Genomic DNA, 20969 nt, shown 5'->3' with positions numbered 1-20969 from the left:
TTGTTGTTTCATTCGGGCAACCAGGCCTTGCATTTCTTTGTTGCACTGTTTGCATTTTGCACGCATGCTTTTCTTACCCACTGGTAGAGGAACTTCATTCAGATATTCCCAAACTGGGTCTCTTTTATGGCCTGCTGCCATTATAGGTTTCCCTTCTAGTGAAAGAATGATATGGCAGTTTTCAAATCAATGAAGGCTACACTCAGAACGACCTCAAGACTTCTGGAATATGCTGCTCAAACAGTTTCACTTTTGTTTCTACTATCTATCCCTCTCTTCTCACATTTATATCCAGACTTTTTCTCCTTGTCCAGATCTGTTCCGCCCCCAAAATCTTCTATTCAATGAACTTTTTGAAACTTGCACTTTTACAGAAAGGTAAGGGATTGACTCTGTGTACACAAATTTGCTGAGGGGACAATAGAGTTGAGGTCTGTTATTTCTCACCTCTGTATATTTATGTAAAACATTTTTCCTGTTAACAAGCATGTTATCTCTGGAGACCTAAATTCACAGTTTGAGAACTGCAAAACTAAGCATCTCTGGTAACTTCTAGACTGAGCCCCATTGAGTAGATAGAAAGATTAACCTAAATAATCTATTTTTTAAAAAAGCCCCTGGAATCCCATAAAATTGGGTCCGTAATCCGTGAACTATTGGAACTCATTTACAAAACTTTTCTTAGGCATTACATGAATATGTTGTCTCATACTATAGAATTAGAATTTATAATCCCTATTCCATGATGAGATATCTTTGAGCTATAATGTATCTTAATTAAAACTATCTTTAGATGGATTTTTTTTGATAAAATGCTTTTTGAGGAAAAACCTGATTTAAATTTAAAAAAATGGATTTTTTTAAAAGAAAAATCATTGATTTTTATCCACCCTGAATCCAAGAAAGATTGTTCTGGGAATATCTAATAGAAGTTTTACATTTTTAAGAAAAAGGGAAGTGTATGTAATATATAGATGTTTTTAACTTTGCCTTTTTTCATTCTTTTTAATATTTACTTTATAATAAAGTTGTATACTAAAGCTTTTTTAGCATTACATTTCCTTTTAGGCTATTTTTAGGAATCCCTCTGAGAGCTGGGTGTCAGATTCTACAGGATATTTGAAGCCAGTTGACACAAGAAGTGATAAATACTGCAAAACTCAAATTCCACCCTGGACTTTTAAGAGGAGGGCGGGGGGGGGAGCATGTCTTGTCCTGCTTCCCTCTGTCCCTATATCTACAGCTGTGGAGGAATTTAGGAGATGTGCAGAGTTGATGGCTCCCCAGGTTTCCTTCCACTTCTGTTGCCCTGCAGTGCTTAGGAACTTTGCAAGGTTTCCAGCTCACTAGGTCTCCTTTTGCTTCATTGGCTCTTTGAAGCTTTGGATCTCAGTAGAATCCCTGGTTTCTTACTACTTACGCTGCTGTATGTTGCTTTTGAACTTCATGTGGTCCATTTCTCTTCATGTAGTGGTGCATGATTTAGAAAACTCTGAAGCTTCAGAGCAGTTGAAAAGTGGGGAGAGAACTGGGAACGATGGGCCCTGTGGAATTTCTGTGCTTCAAAAAGTACTTGAGGCAAGAGTGCGCTCAGTGCTAGTATCAATAGTGTCATGCCAAGTGTAAAAGTTTCCCCGATAAAGATCTGTGGTTCTGTTGCCTTGCACAGCTTAAGAACTATGAAAAGTTGATTGTTTCCCCTGGTCTCCTACTCATTAAACTGCCTTGCAGAGTCCAGAAGCAGTACAGTTTTGCCCCAAACTTATGCTAATTTATGAACTTCAAAATTCTTCCCTTCCCCCCCCCCCCCCCACTCTCCTAGTTCCAATTATCTGCCGCTTCTCCTTTCTTTGAGCTTGTTTCTGTTAAGTCTGCAGCCTCTTACCATATTATCTGGCCCATATATAATTATAAATAAATATTTAACTTACCTGGTCCATAACCTATTTAATTATATCATAGAAGTATAATAATAATATAACCTAGAATTATACTGAGGGTATATGTTCCTCTGCTGTTTGTTAATATTTTGAAAACCCTTTTTCACACCTGCAGGACCAGGAGTTGGAATTTATACAATAACTTTTGGGATGGACCGGTATGAAGATGTGTCAGAGGGTGAAGTGGACCACTCTTTCTTTGATAGTGATTTTGAGGAAGAGCCAAAGAAAGAAGAAAACCCTGTTGTAGCCAATGGCGAAGAACATAGTGAGCTCATAGAAAAAGGAGGTATACACATCTCCAAATCAGACTCAGAATCGGAAACGAAACTCAGGCAAGAACACTGTGCTGAGGATGAAAGTGAAGAGAAAAAGAGAGAGTCACCAAAGGAACATTCCATAAATGGTGGCACTGACCATAGTGGGAATGCTTCATCACAGTCAGTTTCAGAAAATGCAAGTACATCTGGTAGAAATTCTGCTCTAAGTAGAATACGTGTAAACATTCCAGCTGGGATCCCCAAAATAGTTAGAGAAGGTGAGGAGGATTATTATACAGATGAAGAAGACAGTAGTGATGATGGCAGAAAACAAAGGGTTAGACCTAAATCAGCTAAGCAATCCAGTAGCATAAAGAAAGTTAACAAAAAGTATACCAATATTAGCTCATCTTCATCCTCTTCTTCCTCCTCAAGTTCAGATACAGATGGTTCAGATATGGATTCTGATAGCTGCATATCAGATTCATCACACTCTTCCTCAAAGAGAAGTATATGTAACTTGGCTCTTCTATCTCCAAGACAAAAATTCAGGCCAGGAATAAAGTCAGTGGAAGTAAAACCAAAGCTTGGTGAATACACAGAGGAGTCTGAAGATACAGTGACTGATGTAACACCTCTGTCAACACCAGACATCAGTCCTATCCAATCTTTTGAACTTGCAGCATCAAATGATAAGAAACTGAAAGTAAAAAGACAAGAACATGTGAGCCAAGAATTACAGGGTAATTTTGAGGAATTGAAGTACAATACAAAATTTGTAAAGCCTAGCAGACTAGAAAATGGAAAGTTGAGACCCAGTCTTACATCTGTATCTTTCTCACTAGATGCTGAGTTTGATCGCAGACATAATCAAAAGGTCTTGCATGATGCTGTGGACCTGAATCAGCTTTTGAAAGGTGATTTTTCTTAAACAAAATTTTTACAAACTTATTTACAAAGTGTGACGTTTTCTGTGTTGAGAGGGGCTATGGCATTGAGCACAAATGGAAATTAGGGGTCATTGTGTGAGCTGCTTTTTCTTTTAAAATTGGCTTCGGACCAAGATGCATCAGTTTTAAACCTGCCTTGTGGTTTTGTTTGTTTATGCAATAACACGCTGGTACATCAGTAGACTAATGGAAGTGCTCCTTTAATAAACTCTTATAGGTAAAGGGATAAGTAGCCATGTGATGAATCCCCAAATAGGGATTGATATTTTCACAAATCCACTGACATCATACTTTGATTTGTCAAATCATGATCCATTTAATAACTCAAATAGCAAATACTAGTAATTTTCTTTAAAAACCCCAAACTTTTAATATGGGAAATCTATCAAATTATGTCAAGTGTCACAGGAGCTGCTGTGTTAGTCTGGATCTGTAAAAAGTGACAAAGAGTCCTGTGGCACCTTATAGACTAACAGAAGTATTGGAGCATAAGTTTTTGTGGGTGAATACGTTCGTCAGACGCATGTCAAATTATGGACATTCTCAACTTTAAAATGCAACTCAGAATTAAACACAGCTATAAAGAGCAAACATTTTATAAATACATTTTAACTTCTGGTGCCCTTATGATAAATGAACAAATCAAATGAACTTGAAATTCCTTCTAAATATTGAATGATGAAAATATTTTAACAACAAAAAAATGAACAGTCAAATAGTCTTTAGTGAGAGGTTTTAATTTAAACTGTAGCGTCTCCTTCCCCAGTAACTTTATGAAATGTCTTTTAATGTTGGTGGGAAGGAGCCTGGTGTCCCATTTGCTGTCCTATCCCCAAAATTCCTCAGTGGGATGGGAGCATCAGATGATCAGGCAGTGAGCACATATAAACTAGGAGTTGCTTCTTTGCTCAGTGATTCCTTTTCCCTTTCCTCTCATGGTGTAATGGACCAAATTTTTAGATGCTTGGAAGCTGCACTGTGGGGAAGAAAAGAAGGCTTTCCCTAGCCCTTATCTGTTATTTCCTATGCGCTAGCAGCTCTGCTTAATAGTGACTTCATGCACTCGGCAAAGCATTATGTTAGTACATAGTATTGGTAGGTAACTAAACTTCTGGGTAGAGCCGGGTGAAATGTTTTTAACATTAGGTTTTTTTTTTGTTTTGTTTTTGTTTTTTGTTGGTCAAAAGGGGCATGAAACTATTCATCAAATTGAGCAAATATTTCAGCTGAAAAAACTTTTTTTAAAGCAGTTGAAACATTTCATTTAGGCTTTTCGATTTGAAATGGTGTTTTTTATTTCAAATTTGGCCAATTAAAAAAAAAAAAGGTAAAATGCACCTGGAATAGCTGAATCAAATGGAAAATTCAAAATTTAAAAAAAATGAAAAAAATAATTTCAGGTTGACTCAAAACATTTTGGTCAATTTTTGAAACAATTTTTTTTGGCTTTTGTTTTTCAATTCAACAACAAAAAAACTTGTTTCAGTTCAAATCAAACTGGATTTTTCATGGGGAAGGGGACCTTGGAATTGTTTGGTGCCCAAACTTTGTCACATGCATAAAACAATAGGAACTATAATTTAATAAAAATATTCTCCAAGGACGTGAATATAAGGAGCAAGTTTGTTTCCACAAAACTGAAAAGCAATTACTCATTGCCATCTTTAAATAATACAAATCAGGAGGCAAGAAGTGGAATTTGGGTATATTTACCAGTTAATGATGCTCATTAACACTTACATAATTTCCAAATGACTTCAGTCTAGAACAATTAAACTGGCAAGCATAAGATGCTGTGATTACTTTGGGTAATTCAAAAATTAAAGCAGATAAGATATTGACCTTTGGAAAGTGGCTTCTCTGGGAGTACAGACACTTTTATTCCATAATTAATTTTTACCCTTTCAGCTTTTTCAGTATGCACAAAATGAGGGCAGGAGAAAATAATTTTTCTGAGAGAACAGAAATGGACAACACAAATGTTTAACCATAAGAATTGCTTTATTATGAGCATAATGTGAGCGCTGTGTGACTATCGGACATCTGACTATCAGAGATGCTTTTAATACAATTTTATTAAACCTTACTAATAAAACATAAAAAGGATGATGCTATAATATTGGAAACAAGTATACCCGGGAGTAAGTGTATGTAACAATTACATGAGTACAGTTCCCTGAGGTGAATGTACCCCCAGCTCATACTGTAGTTGTGGGTGATCTGCCTCTCACTGGAGGCATTCAACAGTGCACCTTGCAGAACTGAGCCTAGTGGTAACCTGAAAGTATCTTTTTTGATATGGGGAGAAAATGAAGATAGAATGGCATGTAATAGTACTAAAGGAGAAAAGGTGGGAGAAAACTATAAAAAGAACATGACGTTCAAAGAGTAAACTGTGTTGAAACAAACAGCTGTATTGGATGGTAAGTGAAGAGAGTGGCGTGGCGTGTACATCCTGTGGTGTGTGTGTGTGTGTATGTAAAGTGTAAAATAACTTTTATGGTTTAAAATGACTCTATTTCAGTTTGAGCATATAGAACAATGTGTTTATTGGCACAAATTTATAGCCGCTGACAAGGATTTTTAGCATACAGTAACTCCTCACTGAAAGTCGTCCCGGTTAACATTGTTTCGTTATTAGGTTGATGATCTATTAAGGAATATGCTCGTTTAAAGTCGCACAATGTTCCATTATAAGGTTGTTTGACTTGCCGTGCTCCACCCGCCCACTCAGCACTCTTGCCAGAGAGCAGGGCTGGGGTGCGGGGGCTTGTCCTGCTCCGCCCACCCGGCGTTCCAGCCAGGGAGTGGGGTCAGGGAATGGGAGCTTGCCCCATTCTGCCCACCTGGCGTTCCAGCTGGGGAGCGGATGGGTGGAGTGGGGCAAGCCCCCATGCCCGACCCCACTATGCCCTGCCTCAGCCAAGCTTCACAATCTTCATTGGTGAGTACAGTATTACATAGTTTGTTTAAAATAATTTTAAACTTATACTGTAAATGTATATAATGTCTTTTGTCTGGCAAAAAAAAAATCCCTGGAACCTAACACACACCCCCTCGCCCCCGCATTTACATTAATTCTTATGGGGAAATTGGATTCACTTAACATCGTTTTGCTTAAAGTCGCATTTTTCAGGAACACAACTACAACGTTAAGCGAGGAGTTAGTATGTGCTTATATAAAACAGGCAGACCATTCCATACTATTATAGTTTGGAAAAATATTTATAATTTTTAATTTAAAGCACATTTATCCAGTAAAATAAATCTTTTGAGTCTCTCAAATCTGTAATGTTTTTTGCTATAGGAACACAATTTTCAATGTTTAAGTAGTTAAATATTTAAGTTCTTCCACTTAATGTATGCACTTGGAATTAAATCAGAACAAAATAATTTGTACTGAAAATACAACTTTCTCCCTGTTTCAATTGCTTTTGAACTTTAAGGCAGGTACTATTGGGCAGTTCTATGACTGGTTTAAAAAAAATGTTGTTTAATAAGAGGCCAGAATTATGAATGAGAGAGAACTTCGGAACGATGGATGATAACAGGTGACTACATCTAAGGGTATGTCTACTGTGCAATTAAAAAGCTGCTGCTGGCCCATGCCAGCTGACTCATGCTCCTGGGGCTCAGGCTAAGGTGCCATTTGATTGCTTTGTAGATGTTCGGGCGCCAGAGCTCATGCTATAACCTGAGCTTGCACATCTGCACTGCAATTAAAGAGCCCCTTAGCCTGAGACCCATGAGCCTGAGCCACCTGGTACAGGCCAGCCATGGGTTTTTAATTGCAGTGTAGATGTACCCTGTAAGTCACTTTATTCCAGTACTATAGTCTATTGCTGACAAATGCACTACCTATGGCTAGGCAAGCTGTGATACGGCCTCTAGTGGTCATATGGATAACAAGGTCAGCTGCTTGTCAAGTGATAGGAATGGAATTGATCTAAATAAGTGGAAGCCACAGCAGTATTAGGATTATAGTAAACCAAGATTTTACTTGAAATTGGGTAGAAGTGTTGTCCAAGCAACATACATTTCCCAAATGTTTAAATTGTTAATGACCTATTACCTCACCCACCTCATCTTTTATTGGACCAACTTCTATTGGTGAGAGAGACAAGTTTTGAGCTTTCACAAGCTCTTCTTCACGTCTGGGAAACTTAATCAGTGTCACGGCTAAATACAATATGAAACAGATTGTTTAACATGCATAAATAACACATATTTCAAGGTTCCATTCAAGATGAAGTAGCCTGTTTAAAGCCCCATCAGTCAGAGTTTTTATTGTATATATTCTGATATATGTAGCCTTAACCTTTGTGTATTAGTGCATAATCTTTTTTTTTTTTGAGTTTGTCCTGTTGTTCATTCCTGCTTCATCTCACTCCCAAATATAAATTAGACTTTAATTCAATTGTTTTTCATGTTCCAGACTTCCCTTGGAAAGGTCTGTCGTCTTCAACAGAAAGGTGTGATGGGCATTTTTCATTCTAGATGCGTTAGCAAGGATTAGATCTCATGATAGCAAGGTATCTTGGTATTTTACTGGCAGCTGTAAAAAGACCAACCCAGACAATCTATCTCTCATCTCCAATGGAGTAGTCTATGAACAAATTCAGTAAACCCAGGCTTCTGTACATTAGCAATCCAAAGCACCCGGTGCAGACTAGCCTAACAATAGTTTCCTTTTCAGATGGAACAGGCAGTTTCTTCTTTAACTTAGCTATAACATGGGGGTCGGCAACCTTTCAGCAGTGGTGTGCCGAGTCTTCATTTATTCATTCTAATTTAAGGTTTTGCGTGCCAGTAATACATTTTAATGTTTTTAGAAGGTCTCTTTCTATGTCTATAATATATAACTAAACTATTGTTGTATGTAAAGTAAATAAGGTTTTTAAAATGTTTAAGAAGCTTCATTTAAAATTAAATTAAAATGCAGAACCCCCAGACCAGTGGCCAAGGCAGTGTGATGGCCACTGAAAATCAGTTCGTGTGCCGCCTTTGGCACGCATGCCATAGGTTGCCTACCCCTGCTATAACAGCTTCCCTCACCACAACTGCCACATCCCTGTGGTCCCTGATGCTTGCACTCTTCTCCAGTCTCCCCACATCCCCTTCCCCTCTTCTAAGACTCTCTTGTTTCTGTTAGACTCCAGGCTAGAAGACAATCTCCCCACACATCAGAGATGACAGCTCAATTTGCTATGTTTAAGCAGTAGTAGGGGGTGTCAGAAAAACTCCTCCACTGACATCACCAGGTAGTTGGGGGTCCTGACCTTCTTCTCAATCAAACTGGTTCCATGATGCCTGAAATATTCCATGAAATTCTGGAATTGCTTGGATGTGGTATTCCAAAGTTATTCCTTAAAGACAAACAGAGGTGCCATGAAGTTGAGTGTGAGGCCTTGCTTCATTCGACCAACAGTGCTGCTCTTAGTAGAGTTAAAGAATCCTTGCTACATATATTTTTCCTCAAAACAATTTGTAACCTTAAATAGCAAACCAAGCTCAAACTAGAGTTCATCACTTTGTTCTCAGACTGAGAATACTAATAAATCTGAGAAGTTAGAAGAAATAATTCTGGTCCCCCTCTAGCTCCTCTCATGGAATTTAAAATAGACTCATGTTATTACAATCACCAAGACTGGTTAGAGATCTTAACCAGTCTTTTTTTAAAATAAAAATTTTGGTGTTACAACTAAGGATAAAATTTGCCTTTACGTTTCTACTCCTTACCTTCAGTTTGTAGTTTGGAGAATGCTTTTGTCCACCTCCTGAGTGGTGCTGGCCGGTGTGAATTCAAAATCTGTGCTTAATATCTGCATCAATTTCTTATTAGTTTCCAGGTTATATTCAAGATTCTGTCATTGATCTTTAGTCCTGAATGGTGTGGAATCCAGTTATGTGAGACAGTACCCAATTTCTATGTCAGCAAAGATCTTCTAGCTAATTTTTTAAAGTATGAACACTATGTGATTAGCTGCTGGGCTGTCTCATTTGAGAACCCTGTGCCTTTAGAGTCTAGTGATCTTATGTGAGTCTTGTTTGTATGGTCTAATGTTTTTTTATTCTTTCTAGATAGCCCATCTGATTTGTGTGTTAATCTCTGTAACCATTGCAGCAGGTACTATAGAAATGGGTAAAATAAATATAAAAAATAAGGGCTGGATCTGTCTAAAATCAGGATTATTAATTCTGATAAGAAAAACAAATTTTTTCTTGATGTCTTCAAGGATGAACTGGGTAAAATTTCAAGACTCACCCACTTTCTCAAGTTATATATGGCAGGGAGTGGAAGGAGACATAGGACTCCAACCTTGTCAGAAGACTTTTTTGGGCAGTCTTTGCCCCTTTCTTGACGCTCCTTCTGCCCTCCAGTGAGTCCAAGTGCACTTTCACTTGGCAGCACCTCTCTAAAGCACTATATAAATGCTAAATAGTAGCATATAAATATAAAAAATTCAGCTCACATTTGAGATGACTTATGGCATTCCATTATGAAGCAGTGCTGATGTCATTATGCGGATTATCCATTATGACATGCTGAGTGTAACAGTCACCATTAGCATTTCAGTGCTGGACAGATCATGTCCATACTGTATGAGATTTTAAATACATCGGTATGAAGAAGATCCCAGGCCATTCGCTACTGAAGGAGAATAAGTGAGAGAGCAAATTGATCATATTTCAGAATTTTTAAATAAACCCATAACCTAGGTAGGAGGGGAAATATGGGAGTTCAAACAGGTGGTCTTCATCTACATGTTAATATAAAATGGGGCTGTGATTGTTTGGGCCAAATTTAGAGGTTGTGAACTCTGTGGCAGGAACTCTCAACCTCTGTTTGCACAGTGGCCAGCCCAAGAGGGACCCACTCAAGAATGAGGCCTTTTGAGGCTAACTTGATATAAATACTTAATATCTTAGCTTAGTAAATTTCTTTGTATGTCATTTTCTTCACTTTCCATGGGGAAGCAGTATTCACTGTGACAGTGCTTGTGATTCTGCAAATAGCGTTACGCCGCTCCAACATTACATAGTGCATAGTACATATAGTTTTCCTGTATAAGAGTTTCATACATGGACTTTACTTCTGTTTTGCTCATGTATCAGACTGTAATCTTAAATATTTTATAGAAAATTAGAATAAGATGTAAAGTATAATACTATAATTTTTAAAATTTGAAACCATAAATGTGTGAGATGCATTATCTTTTCTGTTGTAGTCTGAGTAATCTGTAAACAAATTTATCAAACAGAAATAATAAAATACACTGTGGACAAAATTGATAGGCAAGAATACTTTCAGCATTGTCTGTCTGAAAAAGGATTTGCATATCTACTCTCCATGCCCCAACTAGCTCTGGAATTTGGGGGATTTTTCTTAGAACATGAGAACATAAGAAAGGCCGTACCGGGTCAGACCAAAGGTCCATCTAGCCCAGTATCTGTCTACTGACAATGGCCAATGCCAGGTGCCCCAGAGGGAGTGAACCTAACAGGCAATGATCAAGTGATCTCTCTCCTGCCATCCATCTCCATCCTCTGACGAACAGAGGCTAGGGACACCATTCTTACCCATCCTGGCTAATAGCCATTTATGGACTTAGCCACCATGAATTTATCCAGTTCCCTTTTAAACATTGTTATAGTCCTAGCCTTCACAACCTCCTCAGGTAAGGAGTTCCACAAGTTGACTGTGCGCTGCGTGAAGAACAACTTCCTTTTATTTGTTTTAAACCTGCTGCCTATTAATTTCATTTGGTGACTCCTAGTTCTTGTATTGTGGGCATAAGTAAATAACTTTTCCTTATCCACTTTCTCAACATCATTCATGATTTTATATACCTCTATCATATTCCCCTTTAGTCTTATCTTTTCCAAGCTGAAGAGTCCTAGCCTCTTTAATCTTTCCTCGTATGGGACCCTCTCCAAACCCCTAATCATTTTAGTTGCCCTTTTCTGAACCTTTTCTAGTGCTAGAATATCTTTTTTGAGGTGAGGAGACCACATCTGTACATAGTATTCGAGATGTGGGCATACCATGGATTTATATAAGGGCAATACTATATTCTCAGTCTTATTCTCTATCCCCTTTTTAATGATTCCTAACATTCTGTTTGCTTTTTTGACTGCCTCTGCACACTGCGTGGACATCTTCAGAGAACTATCCACGATGACGCCAAGATCTTTTTCCTGACTCGTTGTAGCTAAATTAGCCCCCATCATATTGTATGTATAGATGGGGTTATTTTTTCCAATATGCATTACTTTACATTTATCCACATTAAATTTCATTTGCCATTTTGTTGCCCAATCACTTAGTTTTGTGAGATCTTTTTGAAGTTCTTCACAATCTGCTTTGGTCTTAACTATCTTGAGTAGTTTAGTATCATCTGCAAACTTTGCCACCTCACTGTTTACCCCTTTCTCCAGATCATTTATGAATAAATTGAATAGGATTGGTCCTAGGACTGACCCTTGGGGAACACCACTAGTTACCCCTCTCCATTCTGAGAATTTACCATTAATTCCTACCCTTTGTTCCCTGTCTTTTAACCAGTTCTCAATCCATGAAAGGACTTTCCCTTTTATCCCATGACAGCTTAATTTACGTAAGAGTCTTTGGTGAGGGACCTTGTCAAAGGCTTTCTGGAAATCTAAGTACACTATGTCCACCGGATCCCCCTTGTCCACATGTTTGTTGACCCCTTCAAAGAACTCTAATAGATTAGTAAGACATGATTTCCCTTTACAGAAACCATGTTGACTACTGCTCAACAGTTTGTTTTTCTATGTGTCTGACAATTTTATTCTTAACTATTGTTTCAACTAATTTGCCCGGTACCAATGTTAGACTTAACGGTCTGTAATTGCCGGGATCACCTCTAGAGCCCTTTTTAAATATTGGCGTTATATTAGCTAACTTCCAATCATTGGGTACCGAAGCCGATTTAAAGGACAGGTTACAAACCTTAGTGAATAGTTCCGCAGCTTCACGTTTGAGTTCTTTCAGAACTCTTGGGTGAATGCCATCTGGTCCCGGTGAATTGTTAATGTTGAGTTTATCAATTAATTCCAAAACCTCCTCTAGTGACACTTCAATCTGTGACAGTTCCTCAGATTTGTCACCTACAAAAGCCAGCTCAGGTTTGGGAATCTCCCTAACATCCTCAGCCGTGAAGACTGAAGCAAAGAATCCATTTAGTTTCTCCGCAATGACTTTATTGTCTTTAAGCGCTCCTTTTGTATTTTGATCATCAAGGGGCCCCACTGGTTGTTTAGCTGCTTCTGATGTACTTAAAAAACATTTTGTTATTACCTTTGGAGTTTTTGGCTAGCCATTTTTCAAACTCTTCTTTGGCTTTTCTTATTACACTCTTGCACTTAAGTTGGCAGTGTTTGTGGTCCTTTCTATTTGCCTCACTAGGATTTGACTTCCACTTTTTAAAGGAAGTCTTTTTATCTCTCACCACTTCTTTTACATGGTTGTTAAGCCACGGTGGCTCTTTTTTAGTTCTTTTATTGTGTTTCTTAATTTGGTGTATACATTGAAGTTGAGCCTCTATTATGGTATCTTTAAAAAGGGCCCACGCAACTTGCAGGGATTTCACTTTAGTCACTGTACCTTTTAACTTTTGTTTAACTAACCCCCCTCATTTTTGTATAGTTCCCCCTTTTGAAATTAAATGCCACAGTGTTGGGCTGTTGAGGTGTTCTTCCCACCACAGGGATGTTGAATGCTATTGTATTATGGTCACTATTTCCAAGCGGTCCCGCTATAGTTACCTCTTGGACCAGCTCCTGCGCTCCACTCAGGATTAAATCTAGAGTTGCCTCTCCCCTTGTGGGTTCCCGTACCAGCTGCTCCATGAAGCAGTCATTTAAAGTATCGAGAAATTTTATCTCCGCATTTCGTCCTGAAGTGAAATGTTCCCAGTCAATATAGGGATAATTGAAATCCCCCACTATTATTGGGTTCTTAATTTTGGTAGCCTCTCTAATTTCCCTTAGCATTTCATCATCACTATTACTGTCCTGGTCAGGTGGTCGATAATAGATCCCTAATGTTGTATTTTTATTAGAGCATGACATTTCTATCCATAGAGATTCTATGGAACATGTGGATTCCCTTAAGATTTTTACTTCATTTGAATCTACATTTTCTTTCACATATAGTGCCACTCCTCCCCCTGCACGACCTGTTCTGTCCTTCTGATATATTTTGTACCCCAAAATGATTGTGTCCCATTGATTGCTCTCAGTCCACCAGGTTTCTGTGATGCCTATTATATCATCTTGTGCTAGTTTTCTGGACTCTACTTATATCTAGTGTTAGTTGTCAGTGAAAGGCACTAAGATTCCACAGATAAGAGATGAATTGAGCACAGGAGTGGGAGCTAGGAACTTCAGAGTTCTAACCTCCACTATACTACTGACTTGCTCTATGGCCTGAGGCAAGTCACTTGATCCTCTATAGGCCAAAGTTTGTGCTGACTTATGCCAGGTGTATCTCCACTGAAATCTCATGAATGAAATAGTAATGAGGTAAAACATTACAGAATTTGACCCTTTGTTTCCTCATCTGCTAAACCAGGTTGATACCAACTGAGTTGTGGTGAGGATTAATCAAGAAATTCCTTCTTGTGTATTCTCTATCAACTTAGTATGGGACACAGAATGATGCAGTGAATAGGGTATTGAACTGGCAGTTGGGAGACCTGGACTCTATCCTTGGTACTGCCACTGATCTGCTACATATCCTTTGGCAAGTCATTTAATTTCTCCTCTGCCTCAGTAAAATAGGGATTATATGTACAATACTCATAATGCACTATCTGATCTTAGTATCATTACTACGTAACTAAACAGCCCACTAGTTTCAAACAAACTAGTATGGAAAACTAAGGTGGTGCAAACTTGACTACATTCCGCTGAACACATTGCAACTGTGTTTACTCTTTGCTGTGGTTTCTTCTCCAGAAAACAGAATTTATCTTTGCATAATCAAAGGTTCAAGACCTATTCCTAGGGCTTCTCCATTCATGTATATGATAGATGTTCCCAGCCATGCTGAGCAAGTACATTTGCTGGATGTTAGTGGTTTGAGTCTGTTAAGCAAGAGTAGCATTCCTACATCCAAATTAAAACAGACCATTAAAAAATATATACTCTTAGATTTAAAAATCACTAGTTTCATCAGATCAGGTTTGTGCAGGCTTGGAGGCAAAAGGGCATTCATCAGGTTACATTATGAATATTTTGAAAAGCTAAGAACTTTAGGATCTCTTCTTAAATTTTAAAAGAAGGAAATGTAGACTTCCCTAAAAATCTATGGAAAGATGCATATTTTCTGATGTCTGAAGGGTTTTTATTGTCTTCCTTGTAAGATAAATGAATAAACATCAACTTTGTTTCTGAAGGTGTTTAATCATGCAAGGTTTATCATTCGAACACATTTCCTTTTTTCATTGATACAATCCATATAAAATCAATTGTCTAGAAAATATTTTTGTTTGATTTATTACAAGAAGTATGGATTTAGACTGATAGGATCAAATGTTTATGAAGGATATGTATTTAATCTTTGTATATCCTTTAATTTATATTATACATATGACAATGGAACAGAGTAAAATAGAATACCTGGCAAGTCCTGAGGTACAAGTGTTGGTACAAGCATTGATGCAACGTAATCCCCTACTTGGACTGGAGAGCTACTTTCTTGTGCTGAGGCGGCAATTTAAATCACGTAAGACATCTAAATCCAACCCTACCACCCTACTCTAACTCGCTAGACTCAATAATTATTTCCTATATTTTATTTAAGAGGTTGGATTTTTATTCTGCTAGATCATCTAAATGTTTAAGAGTTGCTGAATTGTTTATCGTGATCATTATCTGTGCTTATAGGTTTAAAAGTCAGCCTTCTCTTCATGGAAACCATTGAAGGCACTTATTACCAAAACATCTCTTTCAGTGTTTCACCTGTAAGAGGAAATTAGAAATGTACTCTGCATGACTCTATATATGCAAGTACTGCTATTTGTTAATCAGAAACTACGCTGGGTATATCAAAATTTCAGAAATTGAAAAATCTTTTCAGACCACCTTAACCTTTACACATCTTACACAAATACATTTCAGTCTAGAAAAGGTCTCAAAGCAATCATTAGTTATTCAGATTAAGAAATCAGGTGAGTAGGCTTGTCTCTAAGGAGCTCTGTTTCTCATGTCTGAGCACTAGTATTATTTTGTAAAGCCTGATCTTCAAATAAAGTTGCAGTGATTTAACTAAATCAATGCAACATTGCACCTGTAGTTAAACTGGCACAATTTCTGTTTGTGGATAAGCCCTGTCAGTCTCTAGAGGTGAACTTCGGAGAGGGAAGTGAATGAAAAGGGATACTATCTCTGGAACGCCTGTTTACAGTCCATCAAAGCCAAAATTTGATGACCTTTGGGGCATCATGCAAGGCAAATTTGTTTAACCTAACTTTTGGTTAATTGGCAGGGGATTGGAAGAGAGTCTGACATTTTGAGGCCATGCTGACTGGCCACTTGTGGTACCTAGATGTCTTTTTGATAGGCTCACTTTTTGTTAATCAGTAACAGGCCTATCAAAAAATCTTCCTGTGGATCATGTTATGGAGAAAATGATCTCATTCATGTCAGCCTCTCAATGAACCTTCACAGTGTTGTCTTTAAATTAAATCCTTTCCCTTAAATCCCCTTTTCACTTTCACTCTACCATTAGTAATTTATTTTTCAGCATTCCCTTTTCTTGCACCCTTTCCATTCAGCTCCTTCCCATGGAGAGCAGGGTATTCTTGTGGTTAAGGCACTGTACTGGGATTCAGGAGATCTGGTTTCTATATTTGAGTCTGCTACAGACTTTCTGTATGACCTTGATCAGATAATTTAATTTGTGGGTTTTTTTGTTCAGTACCCCACAGAACTATTGTAAGGTTAATTAAATTTATGTTTTATGAGCACCATAAAAAACCTATAATAATCAACACCCCTTTGTTTTTCTGTCAGAATCTCCCTTGACAACCACAGATTTCTCCTTGCCAGTCCGTCATCTGCCCTATAATGTTTCTTCCCGCCCCCCTTCATATTTTCTCTTTCCTCTCCACCCCCAAGGAACAAAGCCTTGGTTTTCATGTTTCTGCCTATTGGTAGTCATATAACAGAGGACATTACTCTGGTCATAACCTAGGCCCTGATCTTGCAATGGAGTTAGTTCAACTGAACCCTTATGCCTTGCAAAATGCCATTTGAAGTAGGGGTTCACCCATTTGATTGGTGTGAAGGATCTGAGCCCTATATCAGACTTTACTGCACCGGTCTGTATAGTATAAAATAGTGGATTGTCATTCTAATCATCCAAAGAATGAAGTTACGGAAAAGAGTAGTGAGCGGGGCATATCACAAACTTGTAATAAATTGAAATCTTATCTGGTTAAATGTTAACTGCAAATATCTTATTAAATATTCAGATAAATGTATTCAACCAGTTATACAGCTGGTTGAATAAACAGTCATAAGAACTGCCATCCAGGGTAATACCAAGAGTCTATCTAGCACAGTATCCTGTCTGGCCTGTACCAGACCTTCAGGGAGTGTGTGCAGAGCAGAACAGGGTACCAGGAGAGGGGAAAGGAAGTGTGATATGTTGCTTCTAACCCCAGTTGACCCATGGGAACATTGTGTCACCTTTATCAACCCTCCTCCTGTACTTCACTAGATAGGTCCTCCCCATATTGATTTTCAGTGTAGTTTAGTAAGGTGTGTATTTTTTGTTTGTTTTTTAGTGAGATTATGCTGTATTTTCTGGTTGGGTAGGGACAACCATTTAATTTGTAGTGCTAAGGTTGCTAATGTTTTGCTCTCGTGAGGAAACATGTATGTATTTTTTCCTTGACTAAATATTTAATCTTTACTGTGCTCCATAGGGACTGTATAATAGAACAAGACTGGGATTATTTACCCATTTCAAGAAACTAAGGCACTCTCAGTTAGAAGATGCTCTCTGTGTAGAGGCTTCAATCAATGAAGGGTTGAGATGCGTAAGTGCCATTTATCATGGTATTAGTGGGTTCCAAAATTTACATTAGCAAAGAGCTCTGAAGTTATTTTATTACTCAATAAATTAAGTAGATTGTGCATTCAATCTGACAGTGACTCAAGCTGTTCTTTAGCAACTATGAATGGGAGAACTAACTTTGAAATTTCTAACCCAGTTGTGTTTCTTTGTGCAGGCCACACCATAAGCCATACTGGGAAGAAATGTACACTGGTCATAGACAACTAAGAGCCATGAGTTTGTGATGATATCCTCCACAGAAAAAAGGATGGCTGAGTAGCAAAAGATTTTAAGACAGGGGATTTCCTTGAGGAAATCTTGTCTGATTGCAGCACAGACACTACCAGCTCTGAATCCTAGTGCAAAACTCATGGACCTTGTGCGGCTCAACATGTCAAGGTGTGGAAAATGGTTGGTTTGTTTTTGGCAGCCCAAAAGTCTGCCATTAAGAGGCAATACTGAGTTAGCACTTCATAGCAGAACTTTTTTCCCTAGTGAGATTCCACAGCTTTTCCCCTTTCTGGGTCACTAGCTGTTCCTTTCCAGTGTTTGTGCACCTGCTATACTACTGTCAGCCACCTATTATCCTTAAGAGTCATCAACAGGCTGGTAACAGAATTGAGCTCCATATTACAGCAGTAGTAATAGTGAGACCACCTAGATCCAATAGCCTGGGGGAGTGGAGCAGAGCTTCTCTTCAGGTTGCAAGTGGAATAGCTCATGTTAATGGTGAGGTAGTGATGGTGGCCAAGGCATTGATGATGTAAATGGAGAAGGATGAAAGGAGGATACAGTGGAAGGAATGGAAGAAAAGAGGCAGGGAGTGACTGGAAGCTGAAGAAGCAGGGAGAGAAGAGGAGGGGAAAAAGGCACAAAAAAGAAAATGACAGAAAGAGAAAAGAGAATAAAACTGAAAAGGAAGAAAACGGGTTTATAGTTTGTAAAATGAACCGGTAAATGAAACAGAGATGAATAAATCCATCGGAGGATATCAAACTGGTACAATGCATGTACATTTATGTAAATATGCATTAGTTGCCCCAGGGTTCCTAGCAAGATGCCAGTCCAGCTCTGTGCTGTAGAAGTTGCACACTATTGCCTCCATAGGACTTCTGAAATAAATACAGAGTGATGCAGCTCCTGCATACCACTTCCATGTAAACTGTTGGTCGAGAGGCTTTTTGGATCCCCTAAGGCAATCCTGAAAGCATTTGCAGACCAGTACTAAGTGGACCAAGACTGGTATTTGCGCCACCTCATACCTTCATTACTTTTTTTCACCACTATATTCCTTATGCATTTAACGATTTATCAGAGCACTTATCTTCTGCCTTCACAGATCTCTTTACTGAAGTAATGAGACTTATGCATATTGATCTCAAAGAGCTTGATGAAATTTATTAACTATATATGTAGGAATTGCTTTACTCTCCGTTAGAGTACAGCCATCTTTGGTGTGAATTGTGACAAATGTTATGTAGCATTACTGTGTTCTGCTATACCAGTTAGGACATGAAGTGAAGAGTCCTGTGTTTAATTATGGTATAACTTGTTTTATCATAATAGGAGCTCTAGTCATGGGCCAGGATCACACTGTGCTAGGTGGTGTACAACCAGGGGCGGCTCTACAAAGTAGGCTGCCCCAAGCAGCGCGGAGCGCTGCGCCGCCCTTCCCCGGTCCCGCGGTGGGTCCCCTCTTCCCGCGGCTCCGGTTGAGCTCCCGCCGGCATGCCTGCGGCAGGTCCACCGGAGCCCGGGACGAGCGGACCTGCCGCAGTCATGCCTGCGGGAGCTCAACCGGAGCCGCGGGAACACGGGACCCGCCGCAGTCACGCCTGCGGCAGGTCCGCTCGTCCCGGGCTCCGGTGGACCTGCCGCAGGCATGCCGGCGGGAGCTCCACCGGAGCCAAATGCCGCCCTCCCCAGGACGCCGCCCCAAGCGGGCGCTTGGCCCGCTGGTGCCTAGAGCCGCCCCTGTGTACAACAGAGCAAAAAAAGATGGTCCTTGCCTCAAAGAGCATACAATCTAAACATAAGACAAGAGACAACAGATGGATACAGACAGAAGTGGGGGATTACAAGGAAACAATGATACAGACAGACAGGGGAGTACAAGGAAACAGTATTGGTCGGCGTGATAGGTCGTGGTCTCAGCGCACCAAGAGCCTAACTGTTGTCAGGTTTTGTTATAGGCATTGCAGCAAAGGAGAGTTTTGAGAAGAGTTTTTTTTAAAGATTGATAATGAGGTAGCTTTGCAGATACTTTTAGGGAGCCCCTCCCAAGCAGGAGGGGCAGCGTGAGAGAAAGCACAAGGATATTTGTTTTGAAAATTTAACAAGTGAGTGATAGAGGCTAGCACAGTGGTCCCCAACGCAGTGCCCGTGGGCACCATGGCGCCCGCCGGGGCATTTATGTGTGCCCACCTAGTGCCCAGCACGGAAGAGAAGCCGCGGCCCCGCGTCTGACGGGGACAGAGAACTCATACTGCGGGCGCCGGTGTTCTCTGTCCCTGGCAGGCGCGGGGCCCACCTAGTGTCCAGCAGAGGAGAGAAGCCGGGGCCCTGCGTCTGCTGGGGACAGAGTACTCCGGGGCTGCAGGCTGTGCGTGCCGGCGTTCTCTGTCCCTGGCAGGCATGGGGCCGCGGCTTCTCTGGGGCTGCGGGCACCTGTGTTCTCTGTCCCCGGCATGTGCGGGGCTGTGGCTTAAGCCGGAGAGAAACCGCGGCCCTGTGCCTGCTGGGGACAGAGGGCTGCAGGCTTCATTCTATGTTAAAGTGAGAATAATAAATATATTTGGACCAGCAGTTCAACAATGTTTTTAAAAAATACATTTTTATGTTTTAAAAAAAAACAATGTTTTTTAAAATACATAAGATGAAAACTATTTGATATTTATTTAGTAAAACCTCCTTAATTTTTCTTACAGGTAGATAAAAAAGAGCAAATTCACATGGTAAGGTGAAAGAGTAATTGCCAAATAATTTAATTAATACCTTTTACATGTAAAATTACCCTTTTTATCTTATGGATTCATATAGTATGTAATATTAAATATGTTTTCCATATTATTTAATGTACAAATACAAAATAAGCCTTGAAAAATTGTTGGCGCCTGCTACACTCTTCTGGCAACATGAATGTGCTACTGGACACACAAAGATTGGGGACCACTGGGCTAGCATCATGGGCTGATCAGAGACGAGCGGGGTTGCAATGAGAAATGATGCAAAGGAATCGGCTGTGGCATAGTTCCCCTCTTACCCAGTGAAAATAACTGTTGGCTAAAATTGCTAATAGTTGGGCTGGACAGTGGAGCCTCAGAACCTGGAGTCTGCAACATGGCTGAATACAGTGTGGTGGTGAGAGACAACACAGAGAAAGCAGCAGCAGCAGTGAGGCGTCCCCTATCCAGCAACTCTAGAGGTGTAATCACTCATCTCTGAGCAAGGATGATTGGAGCAGTGTGGTAAGAGATGGAATTGAAAATACCAAAGTGGAATTTGAGCAGTAGACCAATAACAACACTTCCTTCCTGTGTGAGAAGTGTGTGGGATCTTCAGTAAGAAGTATTCAGGGGCTGAATGGTCTCTTCTGGGAATCAGTTGAAAACTTTTTTCTCACAGTAACCTGGTTTTCCCTCTTGGATCCCATCCAAGTGCTGACCTTGCCTACCTTATGAAATCATAAGAAGTATGGCTGTCGGGGATAAGGAGCAGTAGGTGAAAT

The 20969-nt window shown here is 39.5% G+C and overlaps 1 protein-coding gene and 2 long non-coding RNA genes across 5 annotated transcripts in view; 2 read left to right on the top strand and 1 right to left on the bottom strand.

Moving 5' to 3' along the window:
• CFAP97 (cilia and flagella associated protein 97) overlaps positions 1-20969 on the top strand; it is a 53730-nt gene that overhangs the window by 11238 nt on the left and 21523 nt on the right. For both annotated transcript variants that reach the window (XM_039540199.1, XM_039540200.1), the window contains 2 exons: positions 2056-2943; positions 3046-3117. In XM_039540199.1, the coding sequence (XP_039396133.1) occupies positions 2091-2943; positions 3046-3117 (925 nt within the window). In that variant the 5' untranslated portion in view covers positions 2056-2090. The remainder of the gene's footprint in view (positions 1-2055; positions 2944-3045; positions 3118-20969) is intronic.
• On the bottom strand, positions 7408-9613 carry LOC120406043. 2 transcript variants are annotated; one of them, XR_005599049.1, is made up of 4 exons: positions 9416-9613; positions 8890-9033; positions 8404-8516; positions 7408-7705 (listed from the first exon to the last, which is right to left on the bottom strand). It is a non-coding gene; the product is annotated as an uncharacterized LOC120406043 (long non-coding RNA). The 2 variants fall into 2 exon arrangements; XR_005599048.1 differs by lacking the exon at positions 7408-7705 and having other exon boundaries at positions 8341-8516.
• LOC120406044 lies at positions 9698-17643 on the top strand. Its single transcript, XR_005599050.1, has 4 exons — positions 9698-9816; positions 14785-14905; positions 17112-17225; positions 17418-17643. It is a non-coding gene; the product is annotated as an uncharacterized LOC120406044 (long non-coding RNA).

Source organism: Mauremys reevesii, linkage group 5, assembly GCF_016161935.1.
Source record: "Mauremys reevesii isolate NIE-2019 linkage group 5, ASM1616193v1, whole genome shotgun sequence".
Lineage (NCBI taxonomy): Eukaryota > Metazoa > Chordata > Testudines > Geoemydidae > Mauremys > Mauremys reevesii.
This window is presented reverse-complemented; position numbering and strand designations above follow the sequence as displayed.